Genomic DNA, 25698 nt, shown 5'->3' with positions numbered 1-25698 from the left:
TTTGCATTTATGTATTTGCCAGGTGGATACAAGGAGTTTCCACTGCTCCCATTTCAATGGCTTGCTTTTGGGCAATGGTTACCAATGGTGCTGCGAAAAATCTATACATCTACACTGCAAGAATTTACAAACGTCTTGTACAGTGGAGCATGCTCTGCAAAGCAGCACTTGATGCAACCTCCATGCTTTGGTTTTGTCTCTGTGTGTCAGGCTTAACTCCAATTCAGCCCTGTTGAACTGAAAAACAACTAATCATCTTGTCTGCATTCTTACCCTTTACACATTGCACGTGAACAACCCGGCTGTTTTGGTGTGGACAACAGCTCCATCTGGTGGGGCAAAAGTATTACAATTTGGACTTTCAGCCCAAGGGGCTTAGATTCTGGTAGACTGAGGTCTAGTACCACATGAGATATATGCAGTGGTTGGTTTTATTTTATTTTTGCTAGGTTTACTATTTTACAAAAAAGCTTTACTTTCAGTCTAATCCGCTTGCTTGGGCTGTTGCTGGATGGGCACAATCTAAATGCAGAAATAAGAATTACTGCACCAGCAGTAGGCAGAGAACAATGGACCACATCTAATAATGTGGAAACTCATGTGCATCCCCTGTGTATCCTATATGCAGCAGACTCTAGCCAAAATTCAGCCTGCCCTGCACCACATTGCATCCCAGTGTGTACAACTGCCTACATGCTGGTTTGGTTTTTTGGATTAGGGAAATTTGTTCTGTTGATGGTCCTCGGACAGAAATAGCTATCATACTGCAAAATTCTGGATAATCCCAGTCAGTGGTTTCATATAGAAGTGAACCTTGAACCTTGGTGAACTCTGCACTAAAGGCTGCACGGGACCAAACAATATTCCCCCAACACCACCCTCTGAAAATAATCATCCAAGTAGGACTGGAACCATCGCAGGTAGAGCTGCCCACTCTGAACTCAGTCAGCTGCTCCAGAAGAATACCATGGTCTATGGTATCAAAAGCTTCTGAGAATTCAAAGAGAATTAATGGGGACACACTCTCCCTGTCTCTCCCTACAGAGGCCATGCAGGTCATCCAAGAGAGCCTGGTTCTGTCCTGCAGCCACTCAAGGACCTTGCCCAAGAAGAGGAAATTACTGTCTGGTAGTAATTACTTAGGTTTTCTGAATCCAGGAAGGGTTTCCTAAGACCTACCACTGCTTCCTTTTAGCAGGCAGGGACCACTTTCTCAAGGCGGCAGTAATCACCTCCCTAGCCCAGCCAGTTGTCCCTTCCTCTTACTTTTTATTCTCCATGAGGGGCAAGAATATAGGTGGTGTCCCACACCAAACCAAGCACTTTGTCCACAGCCTTATTAACTCATCCAACACAGGACTGGACAGTGTTTTGGACTCCTCTTGGGACTCATCTAATAGTCGAGTCAAGGGCCAAGCAGATGTAAGCAATTTTATCTTTAAAATACGTTGCACGTGAGTCACAGGGAGGCACTCTTGATACTACCACCTCCTTTGGGCCAAAGTTTAATGTGCACCATACTACCTAGTAAGATATTTGCTAATGTGATGTTTAATAAGGATCCATTGTATAATCTGATCCCGCATGGAAAAGCAGAGTGAGTATTACAGAATCATTAATGTCCGATTTCTGTTCGTTCTGGAAACAGGTAACACTCAAAGAAATATCAGGTGCTTGGTACTGTGAATTGCAAGACTGAAACTATTAGTTTTGTCCTATTAAGCATGTTCTTCTTCTAAGACTCCCAAGTTGGTGCAATAATCAATGTACTTGTCAAGCCTGAGTTAATTGCACCATCTGAAACTGAGATGATGATCCATGTAGGCCATCTAATGTTGGTGTGTGTGTGTGTGTACTCCTAAAAGGCCTGGGATCCGAGTATCAGATCAAAACTCAGTAATAGAACACACACTTTGCATTCAGAAGGTCCCAGGTTTATTCTTTGGCATCACCACTGTTTTTTTTTTTAAAAAATGTGGTAACCTCTTCCATGAAATACTGTTTCCTGATTGCAGCTGAAGCCCTTCTCAGGGTTCCCTACTTTCAGAAGCTAGGTGGGTTGGCTGTCAGAGACAGCACCTTTTCCATTGTGTCCTAAATATGGAATACTGTCCTCAAATATACATGCTTAGCATTCAAGTCATTATCTTTTCAAGGGCTTACAAACATACAAATCACTGTCAATATTTTGTAAGAGAGATTTAAGTGCATACCAGAGATTTAGGTTTGTGCAATTAAAGTGCTCTGATGCAATGGTGCAACAAATCTACTTTTTAATAAAATTACTTTTTTGCAATGAGGAAAATGCACTAAAGTGTGTGGGATAAATGAAATATTAATGGAAATATATAGAATGACAGTGGAGACAAATCAGAATGAATTCAAAATGAATGTTAATTGTCATGTGACCTCATCATAACAAATGTTCAATAAAGACTGGACATAGTTTAACCTTTGTGTAAGCTTTGTGCAAGCAAATCAGGATGAATGCTCAATAAACAGGTCATCTGGAGGAACCCTCAGACAGCCGGAGGTACAGATAATTGGAAGTTCAATGCATATAATAAACATTAGTATCCTGGATACCCAACAGCTTTTGCAACTCAGTATTTGATAAAAGAGTTTCTGCTATATGTTCACATATCAGCATTTTACTGAAGCAAAATGTTTTGGACATTTTGTTCTGATCTCCTTTCTTGATTGCTTTGTGTGCTTTTAAAATAGCAGAGGGCTCTTTATGGGGAAAATGTGGAAATAAACCTTTTTAAACAGCCAAAGACCTGCCTAAGAGCTTAACGTGTCCCTCTCTAAATCTCCCCAGGTAGGCACAATTTATATGTCCTAAAGTGTTTGCACAGTGTAGCTGTGAGCTGTAAAAGAATAGCTCTGTCCCTCTCTGCAGTGGTTCTGTAATGGGTGATAAAGTCACACTTGTACCAGTGTACAGTATACAGTTCGTTTGGTGTGGTTTTTTTAAAAATGCTTCAGGGTCCTTTAAAGCAAGACATGACATACATCGTCGATGTGGTTTCACCCTGTAGCTGCTGCTGTTATAGTTGCGGTGGCTCATTAGGCATGCTGTTTCTGGGGGTGGAAGGGGAGGCAGTGTGGTGAAAACAGCAACAGAAGATTAATAGGAGCTACTGTAGCATTAAAGGCTAACAGGGCAATCCTATGCATGTTTACCCAGAAATAACCACATGTTGTTTAAGGGAGGCTTATTCCCAGGTAACTGTGCATAGGGCAAATGCATTAGGAACATAGGAAGCTGCCTTATACGGAGTCAGATGATTGGTCCATCTAGCTCAGTACTGACTACACTGACTGGTAGTGTTTCCAGTCGGGACATTCCCACATCTACCTGGAGATGCCAGGGATTGAACCTGGGACCTTGTGCTTGCAGAGCCGATGCTCTACCATTGAGCTGGGTCCATTACCCTTAAGAGACTAAACCGTGAGAGTGGAAATCACTGTTTCAGTTCATCATCTGCAATATCATGCCTCATGTTAGTCGAATGGACCCAAGGAACGGCTAAAGGGAGAGGACAGCAATGGGCCTCTTACCATATGTAAAGTTTTGTAGGGAAGTGGCTCCACTGAACAGAGTCGTCAGCTAACCCTATGAATTAGAGTCCATATGTAGGATATTTTAAAAACAATTTGAGGATTAAAAGAGGTGGGGAGATCAGCCAACAGAATAAGAAAAATGGAAGCATGCAGGATGTTTGAGTGGACAGAACAGAGGAAAATATAATAAGGGTTCTATATCCCTGTGATTATGGTCAGTAGGAGATATAGCACTGGGTAGAGGGCAAGTCATATGTAAAGAAGAGGATATGGATGTTTGCAGGCCATCTCCTCTTATGACCCTCTCTCTATCTGGTTACTCTCTTGCCAAGCCATCTGACCAGGTGGTGCTGTTACTTAATGCCAGGTTGGTACATAATAAGACTATGTTCATTCATGGTTTGATCAAGGATGAGGGAGCCAACCAGGCATGTATTGCTGAAACTTGGGTGAATAAACTGGGTGTAGTTCTTCTGACCCTGTTGTGCCCATTGCAGCACAGCCAAAATTATATTCCAGTTAGTGAGTTTGGAAGGCATATACTGTCTCATTGGGAATCTTCGTTTGAAAGGTGCTAGTAATTCGCCCACTGCTATGTTCTCACACGGCACAAAGCATTGGGGAGAGTATTGGTAAACTTATTATACAGGCTGTGCACAAGGCAACCTTGTTTCTCACATTGGTAGTTCAGCATTGAAGCAGATAATAAAATCTGAGGACTACATTGATTATTTTGAAGGAGGCCAGTGACACTGTGTCCTGGAAGTGTTGAGAGCAACCTTTAACAACACATTTTGCAAAGATATTGACTGAAAGTTGCCATTAAATCTGGCCACTTGCTGAAGTGGGGGTATAGGTTGCTTGTAAACACTGGCAGATGCACTTGGGGTCTCAGTGACCCTAAAGGTTGGATTGGTGAGTGTCAGGGAACTGCCATCGGAACTAGCGAAGGAGGCGAGGCTCCACAGCAATGCTGGAGAGGGGCCAAGCAGGGAGAGAGGCAGGTCTCCGGCTGGGGAAGAAAATCAGCGCAACACCAGGGATAGAGGGGGGCCGATGGGGGAAGCAGAGAGGAGGCTCCAGGACTCTTCGCAGGAGACCAGTGAGGAGAGCACAGGTCCTCCGCTGCCCACACCCACCCTGCGCAGAAGACTTCCGCGCAGGGAAAGTAGGCGGCGACTTGGCGTCAAAGAACTTCTTTGCTGGAAAAGGTTCAAGAAACGCCCACTGATGGATTCTGCCAGCGACTGAACAGCCACGGAGTGGATGGCTGTCCAGCGAGAAACGGTTTAACCAGGCAACCTAGCCCAGAGCGGCGGTAACTTACGCACAAGCAACCCCTAAAGCCATTACAGTGAGTTTTGCACAAAATAATAGGAATGGGTGTGGAGGGGGGGGGAGGGGGAAATAGATAGTTTTGCTTTATTTCAAAAACAACAACCCCTCTCCTCCTTCAAGTTTGTAAAGGGTTTTTAAATCTGTAGAATTCTATTGACCTCAATGCAATTTGTGGTAATGTAAAGGGATGTGAGTGATTTGTCTATTATCAATTAAAATGAATGGGCCTAAATTAGACATGTTTTGTAATTTCAATTGCTTGCACAAAATGAAGAGGACAGGTCCTAGGCTAAGCTCACCTGTAGGTATAACAAGTAACTAATAACTTTTAACAGAATTTTGCAGGGTCATTTTGACTCCTGTGTATTGCCTAAAGTGCATGGTTTCTCTGTTTCCTTGGTGATTGGGTTGTGGGTAGCATTGATTCCAAAAACTGTAAGAGTAAAAACATTTATTTTGTCACTAAATTAAAGGAGGAAGGGCTCTGAAACAGCACATGACAATTCACATTCTGTCTTCCTTCAGTACTACCTGGAATGTGGAGTTGTTGAAGACTGATACAGAAGTTTGGTTCACTTTCTTCACTGTTGCCAACATTTGTTTGACCCCACTTGTCAAAGGAAGGACACACACACACACACACACACACACAGCTGCTGCCCTTGTCTGCATTGCTCACTAACCCCACCTATCCCCTTGCCAACTCTCAACCCCACTCACTCACTTGGACCCTGGGCTTCCTTGGCCCTGTTGTGCATGCATGCAAACAAACAAGGAAGCTGGCAGGTGGGTGGTGGTGGTGGCAGCAATGACAGGGAGGATATAGGAAGGCCCACTTGCGTCACCTACCTGTCCTCTTGCTTGCTTGCTTGCTTGCTCTGCCAGTCTTCTCGCTTGTGCTGCTGGCCTGCTGGTTTTTATTTGGTTAAAAACAGCTGCATTTGATGCAGTTTAATGGGCTGTGGAAGATGAGAACTGGATAAAATTTTAAAAATTATGTTCATAATGCTTTGAAGAACATTCTGAAGTACAATAGTAGGCCTTTCAGATGAGGAAAAAAAGAGATGCTTTGCTTTTCTTCTTCCAGGAAGTTCTTGACCCGTGAAGATAAGGAGAGCATCTTCACCATGGACCACTTCCCACTTTGGTACCGCCGAGCAGCTGAGCATCCCCCAGGAAGCTTCATTTATAGCATTCCTTTTGAAGACCCTTCAGGTAACTCTGCGTAATTCATGTGTTGTAATACAATTGAAGCCAAATCAGTCAGTAGGCAGCTTCTTAGCTCAAGTGAATGAGTAGAAAATTAGGATATTTTCAACCCTCGCTTTAGCCCACAAACAGAAAAACAGCAAGCACACACTGGAGGCACCGTCCTTTTGTTTTTGTAACCATTCAAACATCTTTTAATTGGCCATTGTTACCAATGGGATTTACTCCTAGAGCACACAAGGTTGGATCCAAAGTTAATAGTGTATATAAATATTCAGTTCTAGCTCTCTTTTTTGTGGTCACCTGGAAGACCTGGAACTTGAAATGTTGTTTTAAAATAACTGCTGAGATGGCCATAAAACACAGGAAAAGCCCACAAATCTTTTCTGAAATTTTTATTCCCTCTGTTAATGATGCTAAGGAATGAGTAAAAAAGTCTCAATGGCTTTTTAAAACTTTTCAGCGGTGTATACTGAACCTGTGATGGGTACCACAGTGGTAAGCCCCACACCCAACTCATATATGTTTATCTGAAAGCGTACATAGGGCCTATATATATACAATTATATGTCTGTTTGGTCCAATTCATATAACCAGAAAGTTTGAAAAAAAAAGTGCACTAACTCTATGCAGACCTTCAAAGGAATCTGCATAAATCAAATGCAGGGATACTTCTAGCTATGAAATTCTGAGTGGTGTGGGAAGCAGCAGGAACAGTTACTGACAGAGCAAGGAGTCTCAGGTTCTGAGGAAGGAGTATGGGACAAGCCAGGGAGTGGTCCAGTCGGTTCTCAGCAGTAGGAGCAGGTTCTGAAGAAGGCGGCCTCAACTGGGTTCAGCAAGGGAAACGTCTTCACAGAGCTATTGCATCAGTAAGTATCATGCCCCATCTCTGCCTGGAGCTGAGAAGGGCCCTTATCCAGAGCATATGTTAGTGCTTACCCCCTACTGAGTAGGACTAAGAGGGAGGTGGCCTTGGCTGCCGAAGGGTACCGTGCCTCTGGTGATGGCGTTTTGGCAGGTACAGTCGTACCTTGGTTCTCAAACAGAATTTGTTCCGGAAGTCCGTTCGACTTCCGAAATGTTTGAAAACCAAGGTGTGGCTTCCAATTGGCTGCAGTAGCTTCCTGCACTCAAGCGGAAGCCCTGTCAGACGTCTGGCTTCTGAAAAATGTTCGAAAACCTCAAGGTTTTTGGTGTTTGGGAGCCAAAACGTACGAGCACCAAGGTCTGTCTTTCAGAGTGTGTTGCCTCCTTGTGCTTCCATTCTTGTCAGGCTCAAGGTGCAGGAGCATAGGTGGCTCCTGACAGGACTGCATAAAGTCCCCCCCCCCTTTGTTTATTATTTGAATGCCTTCAGGATGCTACTGTCTTGGGACAATTGAAGGCATCGCAAAGAGAGGGGCAAGAGAGGATAACTTAAAGGCAAAGCTGGAGTTTAGGTATTTGTGAAGGATTTATAGCCTTGTGCAAACAGTGGATGTTGTGTGGACTTGAATAAGGATGTTTACAAAAGTGAACACCTTTGTTGCTTCCTCATAAGTAGGTCAGGCAGGGTGAGGCCCCGCTTGATGTCGCCCACTAACAGATTATGAATAAGGACTGCATGACCCAACCTTCAAACACCCTTCTCCTCCTCCAGCACTGGCCATCTTTTCCTGCCCAAGCCCAACACAAACCTTACCTGGGTGGAAGGACAGGCAACAGTGGCAGAGGTGGTAGCATGGACACTCCAAGCATCCATTTGTCACACAGACAATGGAGTAGAACAGGCATCCCCAAACTCAGCCCTCCAGATGTTTTGGGACTACAACTCCCATCATCCCTAGCTAACAGGGCTAGTGGTCAGGGATGATGGGAATTGTAGTCCCAAAACATCTGGAGGGCAGAGTTTGGGGGTGCCTGGACTAGAACTACGCTTCCAGACACCCCTCATGGGCAAATGACAATGTTCACATCAGTTTCCACCCCACTTCTCCTGTAAAGTTTATGGGTCCAGGGATGGGCAGGGAAGGTGGCGGCAGTGGAGTGCTTTGTGTACATTAATCTGGCATAAGGATTGAGTTCTTTTTGCAGCTCATGCATCTCTAGCACTGTCTTGTTGATGGGAGACTGACATGTTGCTGCCCCTTAACCTCCATATATTCTAATGTCCTGCCAGCACAGGGATCTACATTTGTAGGTTTCAACAGTGCAACCTGCAACAAAAACAAGGAAGAGCAGATTGTGCTTAGGATGTTGATGAATGTTCTGTTATATATACTGAGGCCTCAGAGCAGAGAGACCCTTGGAACTCATGAAGGTTGGACACCAAAAAGGTGGGGCCAGTCAGCACTATCCTACCCCCATGAGAACACTTGTATGCATGTCAGACAGGTGGTCAGACCTATTAATCATTGCAATAATTTGAATAGCTGTCAGCATGTTGCAGAGATGAGATGAGGTTATTACTTTGTTTTGATGAGAATGGGGCTTTCATTATTTTGCTCACAAGCTGGGTGGTGTACATTTCATCTCACTTGCTAAATGAAGGCTGTGTTGGTCATCATCAAATCTCACCCTTTTGCCGCAGCGGTGTAGTGATGCAGGATTTGCTCACCATGAAAAATGACATACAGAAGGGTACTTTAAGGCAGCCAAAATTAGCCCAGTGCAGAAGAGCTCTGAGGGAAATTTGTGCCATATGCTTTCATTAATCACACAGCAGGTGAGTCAAAATTACACTAAGGTAATGGAAGGATACAAGGGGGGACTCTCAGCTTTGTGAAGAGGAACTACACATTCCAGTGTATCAATCAGTTAACGATTTGACATGTGTTTGCTCCAAGGTTATACATGGGAAGTTGCCAGTAGAAAGCCTCTCCTCTTCCCTTTCTCCTTCCGGGTCTGGTTATCACTGAATGAAAACACCTGTAGTTGGAGGGGCATATTCATCATCCAATGCTTTTTCTGACTTCAGGGTTCACTGTTTCAGTGCAAAGTAAAGTTTCAGAAAGTGTTCTCATGGAATCACTTCTGTGGAGGGCGGGGAGGAATAGATGATGTCAATGAACAGCAATGACAACTACCACAAAAGAATGGGGGGGAATCTATGTGGTCTGGAAACCACTATGTACTTTTGCTCAACCCTCTTCTGCATTCAGGCACTGTCATCACAATGCACAATGCTTTAGCTGCAAAGCTTTTTTTGGCATTGTAGTGGGAGGGTGGGTGGGTAGAGAAGACAGCAGTTGAGCAAAGAAAACAAGACTGGGAAAAAGAATATGAACCAGGATGTGAATGTGGTGGTGAGTGGAATGGAGATAAAGAAGCTCAGCCCTTCCCTCCTTCCTTGTTTTCCCCTTTGCGCTTCCTAGATCTGTCAGCTATCCTTTATAGAACTGCTGCAATTAGTAAAGCTCTGCTCTGGAAACCTTGGGGCAGAAATACTAATAAACAATAGCAGGCTAGACAAAGGTTTGCTTGTTTCCTTGTTTTTTAAATATTATTTCCTGTTGACCCAGCCCAGTTCCTCTCAGGCTCCACCCTTGATCTGTCAGGCTCTTCTAGCCCCTGATCATAATCAGGTTCCACTGATTAGCTGTATTAATGTTGTATAATGGGCATACTAATATTGCCAGCTTTCACTCTATGTGTTGCAAGTCCTAGCCTGGCTCTTTCGCTAGCATTTCCAGACTGGTAATTTTTAAATCAAACATTTGCCAATTCTGTTTACCCCAGCTATGCTTTAAGAGAAGGAATATATAACCAGAATGGGAGGAGGCACTTTTCTTCCCACCACACACTCCATGATACAAACACCTCCAAAAATTAATGTTCCCTTGTTCTAATGTGTTATTTTGGGTAGCTCTTTTGCAAGGGACCAGGACCTGGAAATGAAGGTTTCCTCATGAACAATGTTTGCACTTGGGCCTCCTCTCTCTATTTTTCCTTCAACTTCTATGCCTTTTATCTCTGCAGTTTCATCTGTTCCCTTCCCTAAGGACTTATCCACACTTACCTTTACTCCACTCTTTCCAGGAAGCCTTATTATCTGGCCACCAGAAGCCTTGCTTTGGCTTTTGTGGCTCTTGCGCCTTTAAAGTGGCTAAACTGTGGGCCTCAAGATGTTGCTAGACCACAACTCCCATCATCCCTGACTATTGGTTATGTTGCCTGGGGCTTATGGGAGTTGAAGTCCAACATAGGTTCTTTACCCCCTGCTTTAGCAGTTGCTGACCTCATGTTTTCTTACTACCTGACATTCTCAAAGCCCTTATAAGATCTTAGGTGATGCCATAGTGTAGTTAAATCCCCACAGCACCTGGTATCTGTTTTCAGCATTGCTGCTACCTCAAACCTAATTAGTTTTTAGCTTAAACTTTGCCACAGAAAAAGTACTTCAGGGTAACAGCTTTGATTTCCTTGAAATGGCAATAAACGACAGAGGCTCTGCTCACATTTTCTGTAGTGGAATTGAGGGACAAACCAGCTATATTTATTTGCTTGCTGGTTTCATTATAAAGCTGAATATAATGGGGAAGGGGAACAAAATCTGCCCACTTCCCCATACTTTGCTAATTGAACACTTTTCATCAGCTGGCTCGCTTCTGAGGTAAGTTAGGACAGGGGTGGGGAACCTCAGACCTGAGGCACATGCAATCCTTGTGACATCTCCGTCTGGCTCTTGTTTGAACCCCCTCTTCCTAGGCTGCACCTTTCATTGCCCCCTGTCTTTTTGCCTGTCTGGAATGTGCCCTTGAATCCTTATAATGTCTCTGGCCTGTCCGGATGGAGGATACAGAAAGGTGTGTGAGTGTGTATTGAAATTAACTTACATTGCAGACATAAAATTTACATTGGTTTCTCCTAGCTCTTTTGCCTCTTACCCTTGCCCACCACTGGCGTGTAGCCCTCAGAATGTTGTCCACAAAGGCATGTGGCCCTCAGGCTGAAATAGGTTCCCCACCCTAAGTTACAGTTAGTAAGTAAGGTGGGGTGGGAGATGGGGTTTCACTATGTGCTCCATTTAGTGATACAGTACAGACCCTACTTTATACAAAAACCAAATGTTTAATGAACTCATGCAGGTGTGCTTTGACCTTGGGTGACAGATATTTGGGGCTGTCCAAAATCTCTCTCACACACTCATTCCTTAGCAGAACTTAAAATCAGTGTAGGTATGACTAGTCTCTGGGCCCATTTCATAATATTGACCACAGGATCTCCCAACCCTATACAAAGACCAATTTATGCAAATGCCTCCCCAGATGATTTGGAAATAAGTGCATAGGACACCTTTTAATGTTAATAACTAGATGTAGAAATTAAACCCATGTGGGAGTGGGTTGATGAGAAGCAAGAGGAAGTTGTGGGTAGAAGCGGGTGTGTAGCATATCCGAATTTCACCTCAGTAAACAAATTTTGCAAGGCTTTTTATGTTTTTTCAGTTTAAGCTGCCGGACATGCTTGACTAGAATTTGCATTAGGATGAAAGAAACATGTATGAACACTAATAATACTAATGCTAATGCTACTAATAATTTATTTCTTATATCCCGCCCATCTGACTGGGTTGCCCCAGCCACTTTGGGTGGCTTCCAACAAAAATACCCGGGGGGGGGGATTAAAAGCTTCCCAAAACAGGGCTGCCTTCAGATGTCACATAGACATCTGTGGACTCCTTCAAACCACTTCAATCTCTTTCCAGACTGTGTTTCAGGGACAAGCTGGTTTTTGAGGTTGCAGGAGTACATTTGTCTCCTGCTCCATGTGGTAATGAACATGATATTAGAATGCATATGCCTGTGGGGAGGGAGAATGTCATGCTATTCTTATTAGATTATTTCCCCCCGGAGCTGTAACATGCAAAAGGTAAGGTCAGAAGTTGGAATTAGTGCTGTGTCCAGCAAGTGAACTAAAAGCTCTCATTTCCTTAGGGTTTGTGCTGTATCTATACGTATAACACTGCAGGAAGTCACGTGGCGTTCTGCTGGAGGGTTTTGGTGTCCTTTGTCTGTCCCCAAAACACACAGAAGTGTATGAGTGTGAGAGAGAGGATTTTTGAATGCCACAAGGATAATGGTTGAGGCATATGAATGCTATCCAGAAGGAGAGTCCTTGAATTGAACAAGTGCTCCCTTAGGTCTGTGCAATGCCCTTCCACAAATCAACTTAATTTCAGGGCTGTTGTAGGTTTTTTGTTGTTTGTTTCAATCTGCACAAAGACTTGAGGCTAAAAATGAATGAAGCTGCAAAGTCATGTTCAGGACACATTGGGCACTGGTGATGGAGCCAAGAATAAAAAGCAAATGACAAGTTCTGGAACTGTGGGGGAAGAGAAAGGAAAACCCTTATGTTGGGGCAGAATATTCCGTAAGGCAATATACTGTGAAGGAATAAAAACATGTGTTTGTGTGTGATGTGACCAGAAATCCTGACCTTCAGAATGTCCCTGTTAACACAGAAAATGGAACAGTTGTAAAGCACAAAGAAATGTAAACAAGTTTGCCTACACTTGATTCACAAGCCTAGTTCTCTCAAAAAGCAGATGAGGAAGTGAACCTGTTTCATGACTGTAGCACTTCAGACTGCAGGTGGGGCCTGGCATAATTGAATGCACTTCAAGCTAGATGTCAGAGAGAGGAGTTCCATCCTAACTTTTTACCAAATAGTTATCTATGTGTAGGGAATGTTTATGTACTGAGGTGTGTTCAAGCATGTGAAGACACCATGTGAAACAGTACTGTCTAGTATTAGGTTGTCCACTCTATCTGTTCTTTGAGAGAATAGGTTCTAATCTACTATTGTGATTTTGGGGCACAGGGGGTTAGACTTTATGCCTGAGTCCCCTTCTAATTCTTGGATCCAGCAAGGAATCAATTGCTGGAATAGCTAGGCCAGCTTTTTGGCAAGGTGATGGCCCCTTAAGTATGGGCCATTAAGGTAACAAATGAAGTGGCTCTGTGCCAGAGAACAAATGGATGAGCCCCTCTACTTCACCTGGCAGTTGGTTGGAAGGACAATGGTCAGAGGGGTGTGTGAGAGCTGAGCAATAAGCAGGCTGCAGGCTGAAGCCTGTGAAGAAGAGACATGCTTGATGTTAATGCTGTGAGCCTCTCCAGTGTAGGCTCAAGTTGTATATATGTGTAAATAAATAATAAATCCTAAAGATACCACGGTCTCCACTGACTCTCATTCTGAGGAAACTGAACCCTGGGTAAACACCTGGAACTCCTGCAATTTCACAATGCTCAGGGATTGTGGTGGCATGCAACAACGCGGTGATTACCTTCTGGGGTACCAGTATTTCACTGGTGTGGTAGTCTTCTTTTGTGATAAAAGTGGCTGTGCAACACCTGTCCCAAATGAGAGACCATAAATTCCTTTAAAATATTGGATTAATCCAATATTAAATGACCTTTAGGGCTGTTAAAACAGTTCTTTTAGAATTCAGCCATCACCCCTTACAGGGCCAGTTAATCCTATCTGCTCCTTTGGTAGGTCACACATATTTCAAATATCAAAAACACCTGACGCTCTGTTGATAAACTGAATATTAACTAATATTTTTATTCCAGGCTGAATTAATCTAACCACTGAATAAATGGACTGAAATCTTGACTAATTAACATTTTGTCAGTGTGACAGGAGAAACTATGGAGCATTTTAAGTTGTCTTACTGGGTTAGCTCATGCATGTAGCCCTGCCAGGGTAATACGTCAATGTGAACAACCTCCAGCTTGCTTGTATTTGCCTGTAGGAAGTAGTGTGAGTGAATCAGAACTGCATGCATACCACATGTATGCATACCACATGTATGCACTGCATGCATACCACACTGCATGCATACCACATGTATGCCACACTGCATGCATACCACATGTATGCCACATGCCACAATTGCAGCAGTCCTTTTTTGTAACAAGGCAAGACATTCACATGGAATCATTTGGTGGCAGGGCTGCTCATGGGTCATGCATATCATAGAAATGTACCTGCTACTACCAGAAGTCTACAGGCCTTAACTGCATTTGCTAGGAGCGGCAGCCACTTGAATGAACATTCCATGGTTGTCCCTAGCAACCACTTGGGCCTATAGACATCCCTCTCCGCTAAAGCCTGTGGTATTTATGACTGTGAAATTTCATTAGGAACATAGTTCACACTGTCCATAGTTTCCTGCTGAGGATATTTGGGGTCCCATAGCAGGAAATAGGATGAATATATCAAGCGATTCATGATGCCTTTTGCTTATAAACTTCCATACGCAATTTGACAGTTCACTGTATATAAATGTGGAAACAGATGTTTTAGTTGCTATCACAGAGAATCTTCTCTATGCTACTTTCTGAATGGGAGCACATTCCCAGTTCTTCACATCCTTCTTTAACATGCTGTTTGGAATCTTTATTGGTTTGAAAAATTCAGATATGATTGTAGCTCCCTATTTTTGAAAACTAAGCAATCCTGTTATGCTAATTAAGGGTGACGAGGTCTTGTTATTTCTTGATCAGTAATGCACAGAGCAGCTTCTGAGGATTTTAAGAGACTCAGTTCAGACAAACAGCGGCTAGAGTGTTAAAGCTGTATCTCGGCTGTACCATTTCAGATTACAAGGATGGGCAAACATGAATGAATGCTTCCTCATGAAAAACATTTCTACACCTGGATTAATTTATTTTTTTATTGCTGTGGAAAGTGTTTTAATTTGCTGGTTCAGTATTTTTATTGGCTGTTTTCTTGGGACGGATCTGATGGCTTTATGGTTGTACTGTCGATATTTTGCCATTTTTATTGTTGCAAGCCACCGTTGCCTGGAAAGTCAGCCTATAAGTATTTTGAGTTAATAAACACACACACACATTATGGAGATGTCTCTGTGACATCTTAGACATGTGTAGGGACTTTTTAATCTTTGAAGGAGCAATCACTCAGGTGAATCTCCACCTGCAGCCTGGAGTCTTGACACAGGTTTGTGCTGTTTGTGTAAATTAAACCTCAGCCTTCTCTGTACTGCAGTTTTGTGCTTGATTTGTGAGTGTCAGTTCTGAGACCCTCTTCCTTAGGGATACAGGGTCAGGTACTAAATTTGCTTCATTTATGTCTTGACAGAAGGAGGTCTGCCTGAGGCGGTAACTGTGAGCACTTCTGTGGCTGTGACTGTAGGTGGGAAGACGGCAATTGCTGCAGGTAGGAACTTGTTTCAATACACTTGAGGCATAGGGTTGAGGTTAAGGATAGGGAAACACTTCATTTAGTATGAAATTGTCTCTTTTGCAAACTGGTAGGTGACCCATCACTTGTCACAGAATTTATTGTCTGAAATCCGTCTATTTAAAACTAGGCCTTAGACAAAGTCACATGTATAGAGTTATTGTCATTTTTGTGTTTGGCAAAACATCATATCTGTTTCTTGCCACTTTTTCTGCACATGCCCACTCACCAAAAAAGTCTGATAATTTTCAGGACTATAGAGTTCCTGCAAATGCCCTAAAGGGGCATACCTGGGGAAGCTGTACAATTCTGTGGCAGAAGGACTGGGAAGCAGCCTCTAAAGCCTCACCTGTTTGCTTTTTCAGTTAAAGGTTCCGGGCTCACCCACACTTCCTTTCATGTCACGCTTTCTAGGCACAGGTCTGAGAATTTTAGGTCTGTATTCAAGCAGTGTGTAGATAGATAGATAGATAGATAGATAGATAGATAGATAGATAGAATGAATCAGGGGTTTTTTTCAGCTGGAACTCTCTGGAACTCAGGTCTGGCACCTCTCAGGTGGGCTCCATTGCCATTGTAAGACAACAAGGGAGGTGTTCATGGTGAGTTCTGGCACCTATTTTTCTAGAAAAATAGCACTAGGTAGGTAAGTAGGTAGATAGGCTCTCTGCTTTCCCTTGGAAAACCCACTGTTTACCACTCAATCTGAACAAATGGCAATTGGGTTTTCCATGAATGATCTCTACACCTTATCAAATGGGCAATTTTCAGAACAAAAATTGAAACCTAAGACTGTTCAGCTTAGTCATGTTAAAAGCTCTCAATGCTTGTGAATCTGTGATGGCTTAGTCTTTTAAGGATGTACAATGTGTAGTTTGGGGGCATTCATGTAACTTCTTCATGTCCTTGAAGTGGTTTAACTGATGTCTGAGGTTTTGTAAGGGTAGCAGTGAGTGGTGAGTTCAGGAGAGAATTGTGTGGAGAGACAGGTGTTTTGGAGAGAATGGAGAGTGAGTGCTGCGAGGTGGCTGGAGGAAAAGGTATTGGCTAATAGTGACATTTCAGAAAATTGCTAAAAGTCAAATGAACAATCGGTCATATGTTTTGCTGGTTTGTTTTGTATTTGTAGCATTCAAAGAAGGGAGTTGCATTATGAGCATATGTGAACTCATGATACTAATGCAGCCTTAGATGCATTTCTTTGTAAGAACTGAAGCATGGAGTTGAGGGAATAAGGAAGCCAAAGGATGTGAACAGAGACCTCTGGAGAAATCTTACACTTTGCTTAGGACCATGTAAAAAGTGGGCTAGAACCAGATATAGAAGCTTAAGGATCAGGGTGGTCAAGAAGGGGCAGAGCATTAAATATCAATTTTTTATTAGCAATAAGCAGCAAAATATTTGCTTCTGGTTATGTTCTGGACAGAATATAAAAGACAAATATGTCATCTTTGCCTCTGTGTATGTCCCTGAATACTGAGTGTTTTTCTGTACTGCTAGCTCAGTTTAGGCTGTGGCCATTTTTAGGTGGAAACCACATGAAGGGAGCTTCTGCAGTCTAAACCATATCTTTCTCAGTGAATTAGGAAGCCTATTTGCTACTGTAATGTACCTAACAGCTTTTGATCACTGAGCAAACATTAACTAAGACATAATTATTAATTATGGTTTAATTGGGGCTATTTTGTCTCCAGAGGTATAAGTCTATAGAGTCTCTCGCTGGCTAAATCAGCTCTCTACATATGACAAACATAAATCTGTATAATATGAGGAATTCCTAACCCCACTCTAGATAACGTTACTGACTGTTCTCTCATGTGAGTCAATAACCTGAGGCATTATGCTTCACTAGGGAGAAACTGCTGTAGTTACATTGCAGCTGTTGACAGATTTAAAGTCCCAGTGAAACTGCTGGAATCTGTGCGGGAGTTCTGCTGTCTCCCTGGTCTGTGTATATATGATGTCTCTCTTATTGTGTGACCTTCTCCTCAAGTGAGTTATTTGCTTGGAATCTAATCATAATTCCAAACATGAACAAACTCCAGTTTGTGTATGTGTCCGTGTGCTTTAAATAGTTGATTTTGGTTGCTGCTTCGTATAGGACCATGATCTGCATGCCATGGCTTAAAACTCCAAAGTACTTCATAGATGGATCTGCCCTTCCCAGTACAAAGGAGTTCTAAGGCACTGTATTTTGCTCTTCCCCAAACCACCTCTCTGTTTGCATCAAAGGGTCTTTTTTAATCACTCAATAAGTTGAAGACAACCATCAGTCTCGTGAGCTACATGCACACAGAGGAGTTTCTGACTTATTTTCCCTTGCACAGTACCTGACAATGTTTCAAAGTAGCTTGTGACACAGCACAAAGAGGTACAGAACGGAAGAAAAAGTCAGAAGGCCTGCTTCATATTCACAAGCCATTGTGCAGGTTCTGTGCATTTGGCACAAGTGCAGAAAATCCACTGGTCCCAATTTAAAGAGCTTGTTGCAACCCTTCTTCTCACTACATTCTCCATTGGGAGCCATTCGTGCAGACATAGCCTTGTGGGATAGTTAGGTTAACTAACTGCAAATACACGACAACAGGGCTGAATTCCAGCAAAGACCAGGTGCTGAGCAGCCTTTTGGCTTTACCGTTTCTGTTCTCTCCATTTAAGTTAACTGTTGGGAAAGTAGACGTGGAGGCATTGTAGGTAGCTGTGGTAGTTCAAGCTTAAGCACAGATATTTATACAGAAAGCTGTATTAGAAGTTTCACAATAATTTCCTTTTAAACACAAAGTTAAACACAAACACATTATGTTGGTTTGTTTATCCCACCATATAGGGAAAAGCCTAAGTAGGAGTTCATTAAAGGAGGAATATGCTGTTTTAGAGTTTCTATGCTGTGCCTCATTCCTGTGCTTTGAGCTCACCTGGGATGGGGTTGTGCCAGTGTGAGAGTTTTACTGGAAATGCCTTGCTGATACTTGTGGATTTCCCAAGGAAATATTCCACATCTCCAATCTGCTGGCTTGAATCCCATTCCAGATTTGAAATTGCAGCCGAGGAGTTGGTTTAATCTCTCATACAGCTGACGCTATCGAGCTCAGAGTTATCTATCCAATGCTCTCCTTACTGGTTTGTCTTTGCATTACTTCTGCTGTTGTGCTTGAAGGGAAAAGAGCCCGTGGCTTTGTCCTAGAGGAGGCTCACAACACCGCAGGGCATTTTGAGAGGGGTGCCCATAGATTTTGAGCTGCCCCCCTTTTCTCCTAAATCATTTGATAACGTTTTAATTCTACGCAGAATTAGAGCAGCGAGGGGGGTTGCTATAGCAACTGTTTCCTTGTGCCTTTGGTCTGACTCATTTCAGACAATTACTCTCACGCTCCAGGATTCACAGATGTGATAGAGGAAGAGTCATGTGCTAGGCTTTCAACTTTTCACTTTTAATTTCCTCTCCTTCTTTTCACTGGTATTAACTCATGCATGGCTCCAACCCTATTGAAATGTGTGTACACATGTGTGTGCATAGTTCCTCTGTGAAGGGAGCCCACTTCAGTAGCATAAGTTGACACAACTATGAATTCTTGGTGGAATTGTGAACATACTGGGCTCCTGGCATGTTTGAGGGCATAGATCTGGGTAACCACCACACATACGGCTCCCCCCATGTTAGGCAGAACCCGGTGCAGCTACCCAGGAGAATATTGTGCTCAATAGTATCAAAAACATCTGAGAGATCAAGAAAAAGCAACAGGGTCACACTTCCCCTCTGTCCCTCTCCTGAATAAAGACCCCTATCAGGGTGACCAAGACAGATTCTGTCCCAAACTGAGCCTGAACCCAAAATGAAATGGGTCAAGATAATCAGTTTCTTCCAAGAGTGTCTGCAACTGGACTGCCATCACCCTCTCAAGCATCTTACCCCAAAAGCAGTATTAGTAGTATTTCTGGTATTCAGAAATAGAGTGACCATGTATGTGTCTTGTTTTACAGAGGGCAATCTTTTGTAGAGGGCAATCTACAGATGGCAGTCCTCTGTTTGAAGGAGTTCTGTTTGAATCACTGTCCTGTCCTAATCTGGTTTAAAGATAAAAGTATGCCCTGTGCCAGGGCCAAGTGTCTACAACTTGTAAATCCTTGCACTGAATAAAGCCCAAGAGCACACCAGGGACTGCGAAGACCTGTTTTCACTGCTTGCCTGGGAGTACAAAAACAGGAGGGTTGTCAAGCACTTGGAAGACCATATCCAGAGATTAGGTGTATTCAGATTTGTATTATGTCTCTGAGACAGGTTCAAAGTAACAAATTCATGTATTCTCTCTGATTAGTGTATCTGCATGATACAGCTGTTGGTCACATTCACTCCTAACATTTTCAAAAAGTCATGGATGTAGAGTTCTTACATAAGCATCTGGATACTAGGGGTTTTGTGCATTGCCTTGGAAATTGCATGATCTGTGGATCTAATTTGCAGTCAGTTTATAGCTTTTCCCTTTGCGCTTTTGTGATGGGCATATCTGGCTTTCTGGATTCTAATAACTGCACAAACTACTACAATAGCGGAATAATTTTGCAGTGATTTGTATTGAAATGTGAATCATGGTTGTGCAAGTGAGCCCTGGGCATAGTTATTAGTTCTGTTCCCTCTTTGACACCCTCTCCTCATTTCCACTCAAAAACCCAACCCATGCTATCTTACGATACCATTGCATAATGTAAAAACTGCTGACTTCAGTGGCAGTGGGAGCTGGGAAGTGTACTCCTCACAATATGAATTTCCATCACCAGTTACCCAAGAGCCTTTTAACTAGAAATGCCAATGACTGAACATGGGACATAGCCCCTCCCCACAGAGTTATGGTCAGAAGATAGGGAAATGACAGCAGACTGATAGGGAAATGGAAAGAGAGTGTACAGCCCTTACTTTCCTCCTTTTGGAAATTGAGCTGAATTGCTCTTTCTGGCTTCTATATGTCTTCATTCCTGCTGGCAAAGGCTTCAGCAGCCTGTACAGTCTGACATGCAATGAAATGGAGAGCAAAGTAGAGCTGTCCTGTGCCAAGCACCCTCCTGGTAGGCTTTCTGTACTACTTCCACAAAGTTCTGGAAACGATTCAAGTTCTTCACATTAGGGAGCGTGTGTCTGAAGGAACATATTTTCAATTCCTCATCAAATACACGTAGTTTTCTTCATTTACATCACACCCTTGGCTTACAATACCCTTAAAGGCTAAGTCATTTAGAGCCAAACCGGCATCTAAATTTGGATCTGGCGCAAAGGCTCCGCTGTGCCTCTCCTTCTCAGATGACCTGGATTTGTGTCAAGAGAAAGAATGGCCAGAGAAAAGCCCCTGCTTGTGGAGGAGAGCTACCTTTTTAGAAGGCAGATGGAATGTGGGGGCTTGGGATCGTCTATGACAGTTGAGAAGTGACAGTTGAGAAGATCAGAGAAAGGAATATCTGAAGAGCAGCTGCTCATGGAGAGGCAAGAGAGAGAGATTATGATGATGAAAGAGACCAAAAAAAAAAAGGAGGGGAAAGGAGCAATATCGCATGCTGGAAGGGAGAGGTGTGAAAGCATAATTTGCACAGTGCTCCCTAGCCAGTCAGGGGCAGTGGATACAGTCTGTATATGCGTTTCTTACCAATCTAAGGTTGTAAGAGGTATGAAGAGAGCTTGTAAGGTATTAAATGTCCAGGAGCAAGGATAGGTTTTTATGGGCTAGCCTGCACAGTTTCTGCTGCAGAGGCCATGTGGCACCCTGTTTTGCTCCTGTATGAGCAGTTCCTGGTGAGTTAGTTCCTTGCCCCCCAGCACATGGTCAGTGCATAACAGGATCTTGCTTGGATGCAGCTTGAGTAGGTCTGAAGAATTCTGGAGTACAAGCCAGCTAGTGCATGCACAGTTCACCAGTTGACGGGGATGCAGATCCAAGGAGCTGTAAAAGTTGCATAGCGTAAGAGTTTTGTGGCACTTTAAAGACTTTTATTGTGTGAGCTTTCATGGAGTAGAGTCTGCTTCATCATAGGCATGTTTATCATTAGTTAGGGTGTATGTGTGTGTGTGTACACACGCATTCATGCTTGATGAGTTTGTCTGCCAACTGAGGATAATCATATATCTCATAAAATGAACTTAGTGAAAACATATGCCACAATGCATTTGTTAGTCTTTTAAATGCCACAAGAATTTTGTTGTTGCTCCAGCAAACTAACCTGGCAACTCCCCTTGGTGCAAGATTCGTAGAGGTGTGATCCAACCCAAATTAAACAATTGCCTTAGCTTCACTTCTGGTCCCTTCTGTTTCTTTGTGTATTTGAGTATTTCCCCTTTATGTTAGAGAATCTCTTGCACTCATTCATTCTTGCAGAAAATTTGCAGAGCAGTAGGTTATTTCCACAAACCAAACGTAAAGCATGAGTTGCATAGGAAAATACATTCTTTATTATTCTTCTAAAACAACAAGCCAGAAATATAATATACCTTCAGCTGCTTTTTAAAAACTGGTTCTCCCTTAAATTCTAACAGAAAAAAAGAATTGTATGTGCCATCTGTCCTCCTTTCAAGACCCCCACCCCGAGGAACTGTGCCTACCTCTTGTTTTCTTGGGATAGTGTGACTGTACCAGGAGCTAAACTTTCCTTGGTTGCTGTATTGACCTACCAGCACAGGAAAGCAGTCTTGTCTATATCCACCTTTACTAAAGGAATTAGGTTGTCCTTCATTATGGCTTTTTGCCAACATTTTTTTTTAAAGGGTAGTCTCTCCTTAGCTGTCAGCTGCTGGCTGCACCTAATAGCCTGGAGCATACTAAGGGAGTTTTCACAAGTGATGTAGAAATTTTTACTTAAACCTCTTGTATGCCGGATTTCTGCAGTGATGTTAACAGGTGCATGCATTATGAATGTTTGCACTGCACCCCTTTCTCATTTCTAATTATCTTCCAATCTGTTTTGATCAGCACCAGTCAAGCCCACAGGAGAGCTATGCTGCTTCATTTTCAGTGGTGGCACTTTGGCATGTGTTTTCAAAACCAGGCCTACTCATACCTACAGAGAAACAAACATCAGTCTGGTTATTAAAATTAATAGCTGGATAGTTATGGAGTATTAGGGCTATTCCCTATGTTAGATCCCATAGTAAGAGAGTTTTCAAGTGGCACATTAATAGGCATTATTTGTGCCATTTGTGAAGTGCCCTGTGGTCTTGTATATACAAATTTTAACACTGATGGCATATCGCTAAACTCCCGAATAATCTCAGCATAACAGTTACACATGCATATACTTCTGATAGTATTTTGGTCTTATACATAGGTAGTTTAGTACAGGTATGCATGCTGATCTCTAACCAGTAGAAAGAGTATACTGATTCTGCTGAAGGGCCCTATTGCTAAGATATTCATCTTCTCAGTTCACTTGAACAGCAGTTCTGAAATGTTATGCAAGTGAACCTCTTTTTCAAATGGAATAAGTATTATGAAATTGGTAGATCCAAACCCTTTCTTCTTTTGATTATTTATACTGCCCACAGCCAGAGTATATACTTGTAGCAGCCATATAAGAATCAGATGGTCTAAATCTCTGTGTTTTCAACAGGTATATATTGTGGTTTTATATGAATGGAAGGTGTTGGGATGCATGACATTTTGCATATTTTCTGAGACTTCATAGAGTTTCCTCAACCCTAGTTCAAGAATTCTAAATGATGTAACAAGATCATTCCAGACCTTCTGATTACAGCTGAAGGCACAGTTTCCCAGTAGCTTGAAAGAGGACACTTCCTATATTGGCTTATTGCATTCTCAACAGCCCATTTTACTACCCAAGTACTCCAGTGTCTTTGGGACCAACATTATCCACCCAACACCCTTACTTTTCTCAACAAACGCTTACTTTGTCCCTTCACTTACTTCCCCTTTTCAGATGTGGATTTCTAAATGTGGAAGTATCAGGGCCAACCCTATGCCATATCAAATGATAAATTGGAATAAAGTTTAAAGTTGTAATTAAACTCACAACATGGAAAACAGAAAATGTAATTGGCAACAAAGGGAAACCTGCCAAAGGTGAGAATAGGGAATGGAAGAGGAAGGGGATTCCCCCCCACACCTAATTTGCGCTCCTCAATTCTTCTCATCCTCTAAACACACATGCACACATCATTTGTTCTGTGCAATCATGTCATAATTATTTCTTAGAAGTAAAATAGAGATCTATAAATATACAGCTCTGACAAAAATCCAATTTCAAGTATAATTGTGCTGTCCAGTATGTATGTTACAGAGGTACGTTCCTTTGGGAAGATTATAGAGACAGTAAGGTTGGAATTGTATATCTAGCAGGCAGAGTGCCAGTGCTAGTTTGTTGGGTATATATGCAGTAGGAGCAATACAGGCATACATACATACATTAGCTAGAGTCTTTAGTAGCCTAGTTTTGCCCATCATTCTGGGATAAAGCGGAATTGGAGTTGCACACTTTGAGGGACCACAATACATACATGGTACGTAATGAGAGAAAGAGTCTATCCTCCATTCTTGGAATTTGCCTCTTACCTTGATGCTGACCTTCTGCACAGATCTTAAAATTAGATGCCATAGCCATATTCACCGTTTGGATACCACTTTAAATTGTGTTGTTTTACCATTTTGATGTTTGCTGCCCTGGGCTCCTTTGAGAGGAAAGGTAGGAGATACAAATTTAATAAATGAATGAATCTCATTTCCCACCGTCTCCTCTCTAATGTTCCATGAGAATTTTTTTCCTGCCACGCCTCTCTGTCTGAAGGTTATTCCCTCTTTTGGGATGTGGTAGTTCTTTGCTAATAGGATGGTAGAGGGTTGAATTACTGCTCCCAAGATGTAATCTTGAGTCCTTCACAGTGTTCTTGTTTGCTGACAGGAGATTTAGGGATGAATTAAAGGAAAGTAAGCATTGCTTCTACTCAAACCAGCAGCAACAGTTAAAGAAAGAACTTGAGCTCATTGAAAGGCATAAGAATACGACAAAAGAAGGAAGAATTCTGAAGACCTGCTCCATGCCCAACTAAGGTGATTGTTGGGCTCTGCTCCTGAGTTGCTAGAGAGATACCTTGGAATCTGGGCCAGCTGCCAATTTTTTTTCATGACTGCAAGGATCACAGTATCCACAAAAACTGCGGCTGCACGACCTCTCGTGTCATCTTCCTATCCCAGGAATACCCGCTGTGACGGGCTAGAGCAGGTTACCATGGCAATATGTGCTCTCCCCTGGAGACAGCACTTTATCCCACTTTCAGTGATATAAAATGAGTCCTTATGTTGGTTCCCTCCTCCCTGCCATCAGTTTGAAAAGAAATGAGGCTAATGTAATATGCTTTGAGCTTGGGAAGGATACCCTGCATAAGAATTCATGTGTGTTCAGTGTGTATGTGCACATGCATGCTTGTGCCCATGTATGCATCTGTGTGTTCCTTGAATGTATGTGTGTATTATATGCATGGATGCTGCAGAGAATATTAATGCTACTCTCCCTGTTTTTGAGTAGGACTCTTGCATGGCTGCTTACATGCACCAGCGTTATTCATACATGCCTATATCAGTAGAGTGTTTGCATGAAGAGCTGACCAACATTGACCCTGAACAGCATCTCCTCTCTCTACATTTTACACTGATACTCCTTGATGTCTTATTCATGGCTCTAAATCATTTTGTCCAATTCTCCCCATCTGACCCACACTGTGTTACATTGCATATAGTCACATTAATGATTCTGGTTATGACCTACAGTGTGTATTGTTTCCATAAAACCACTTCCATACTCCTCCCCACCACTACCCAAGTCCTCAAAATACTCTTTCTAAGGAGATCAGAAAGGCTGTTCTCCTCTTAAATCCCTTCCAGAGACCCACTTCTGCCACAAAGACTATAAGAGCCTTTCAGATTAATTCTCTAATATCCCAGAAAAAATGTTTTCCCTTTTGGAGGATACACATTAGCCTTCCCAAAGTAACTCTCGTTTTAATAGTCACGACCCATCCTTCCTTTATTTCACCTTTGCTTCTTCTTCAAATACTTTTTAATGTCCTTCATTGCAGGGATCATAAATTATCATCCATATCAGGCAGTGGCTGGCACACTTTATAGCGCTCTACAAATAGTAATCTACAGATGGTATGCAAAGGAAAGATGTGTGTATATGAATAAGTCTGTGGGTGATCAGCCTATGTTAATATTTTTATTTGTCTGCACCCTTTGTTGTGTAGACTAGACTACACAACAGAGTGAGTATACGCAATGCGTATTTTTTATGTAAAAGGATATTAATTCCTTTGTAATGTTAAAAACAGGAAAGTCAAATTCCCTGTGGATATTGTGCACTCAGTTACAGGCCTTTCATCAGTTCTGGGCTGGCTGTGAA

The 25698-nt window shown here is 42.5% G+C and overlaps 1 protein-coding gene and 1 long non-coding RNA gene across 7 annotated transcripts in view; one reads left to right on the top strand and one right to left on the bottom strand.

Moving 5' to 3' along the window:
• LOC310742832 overlaps window positions 1-21253 on the bottom strand; it is a 96347-nt gene extending 75094 nt beyond the window's left edge. For 5 of the 6 annotated variants that reach the window (XR_014538708.1, XR_014538709.1, XR_014538710.1 and 2 more), the window contains exons 1-2: window positions 20222-21253; window positions 5755-5864 (exon numbers count right to left, since the gene is read on the bottom strand). This is a non-coding gene — a long non-coding RNA (uncharacterized lncRNA). Of the gene's footprint in view, window positions 1-4970; window positions 5339-5754; window positions 5865-20221 lie in introns of those variants that run through there. The other variant, XR_014538713.1, reaches the window with a different exon arrangement.
• CACNA2D4 (calcium voltage-gated channel auxiliary subunit alpha2delta 4) overlaps window positions 1-25698 on the top strand; it is a 166854-nt gene that overhangs the window by 74584 nt on the left and 66572 nt on the right. The window contains exons 25-26 of the mRNA XM_083572268.1: window positions 5993-6120; window positions 15208-15285. Coding sequence (XP_083428394.1) covers window positions 5993-6120; window positions 15208-15285 — 206 coding nt within the window. The remainder of the gene's footprint in view (window positions 1-5992; window positions 6121-15207; window positions 15286-25698) is intronic.

Source organism: Podarcis filfolensis (assembly GCF_964270895.1).
Source record: "Podarcis filfolensis genome assembly, chromosome: 10".
In the NCBI taxonomy this organism is placed as follows: Eukaryota; Metazoa; Chordata; class Lepidosauria; order Squamata; family Lacertidae; genus Podarcis; species Podarcis filfolensis.
This window is presented reverse-complemented; position numbering and strand designations above follow the sequence as displayed.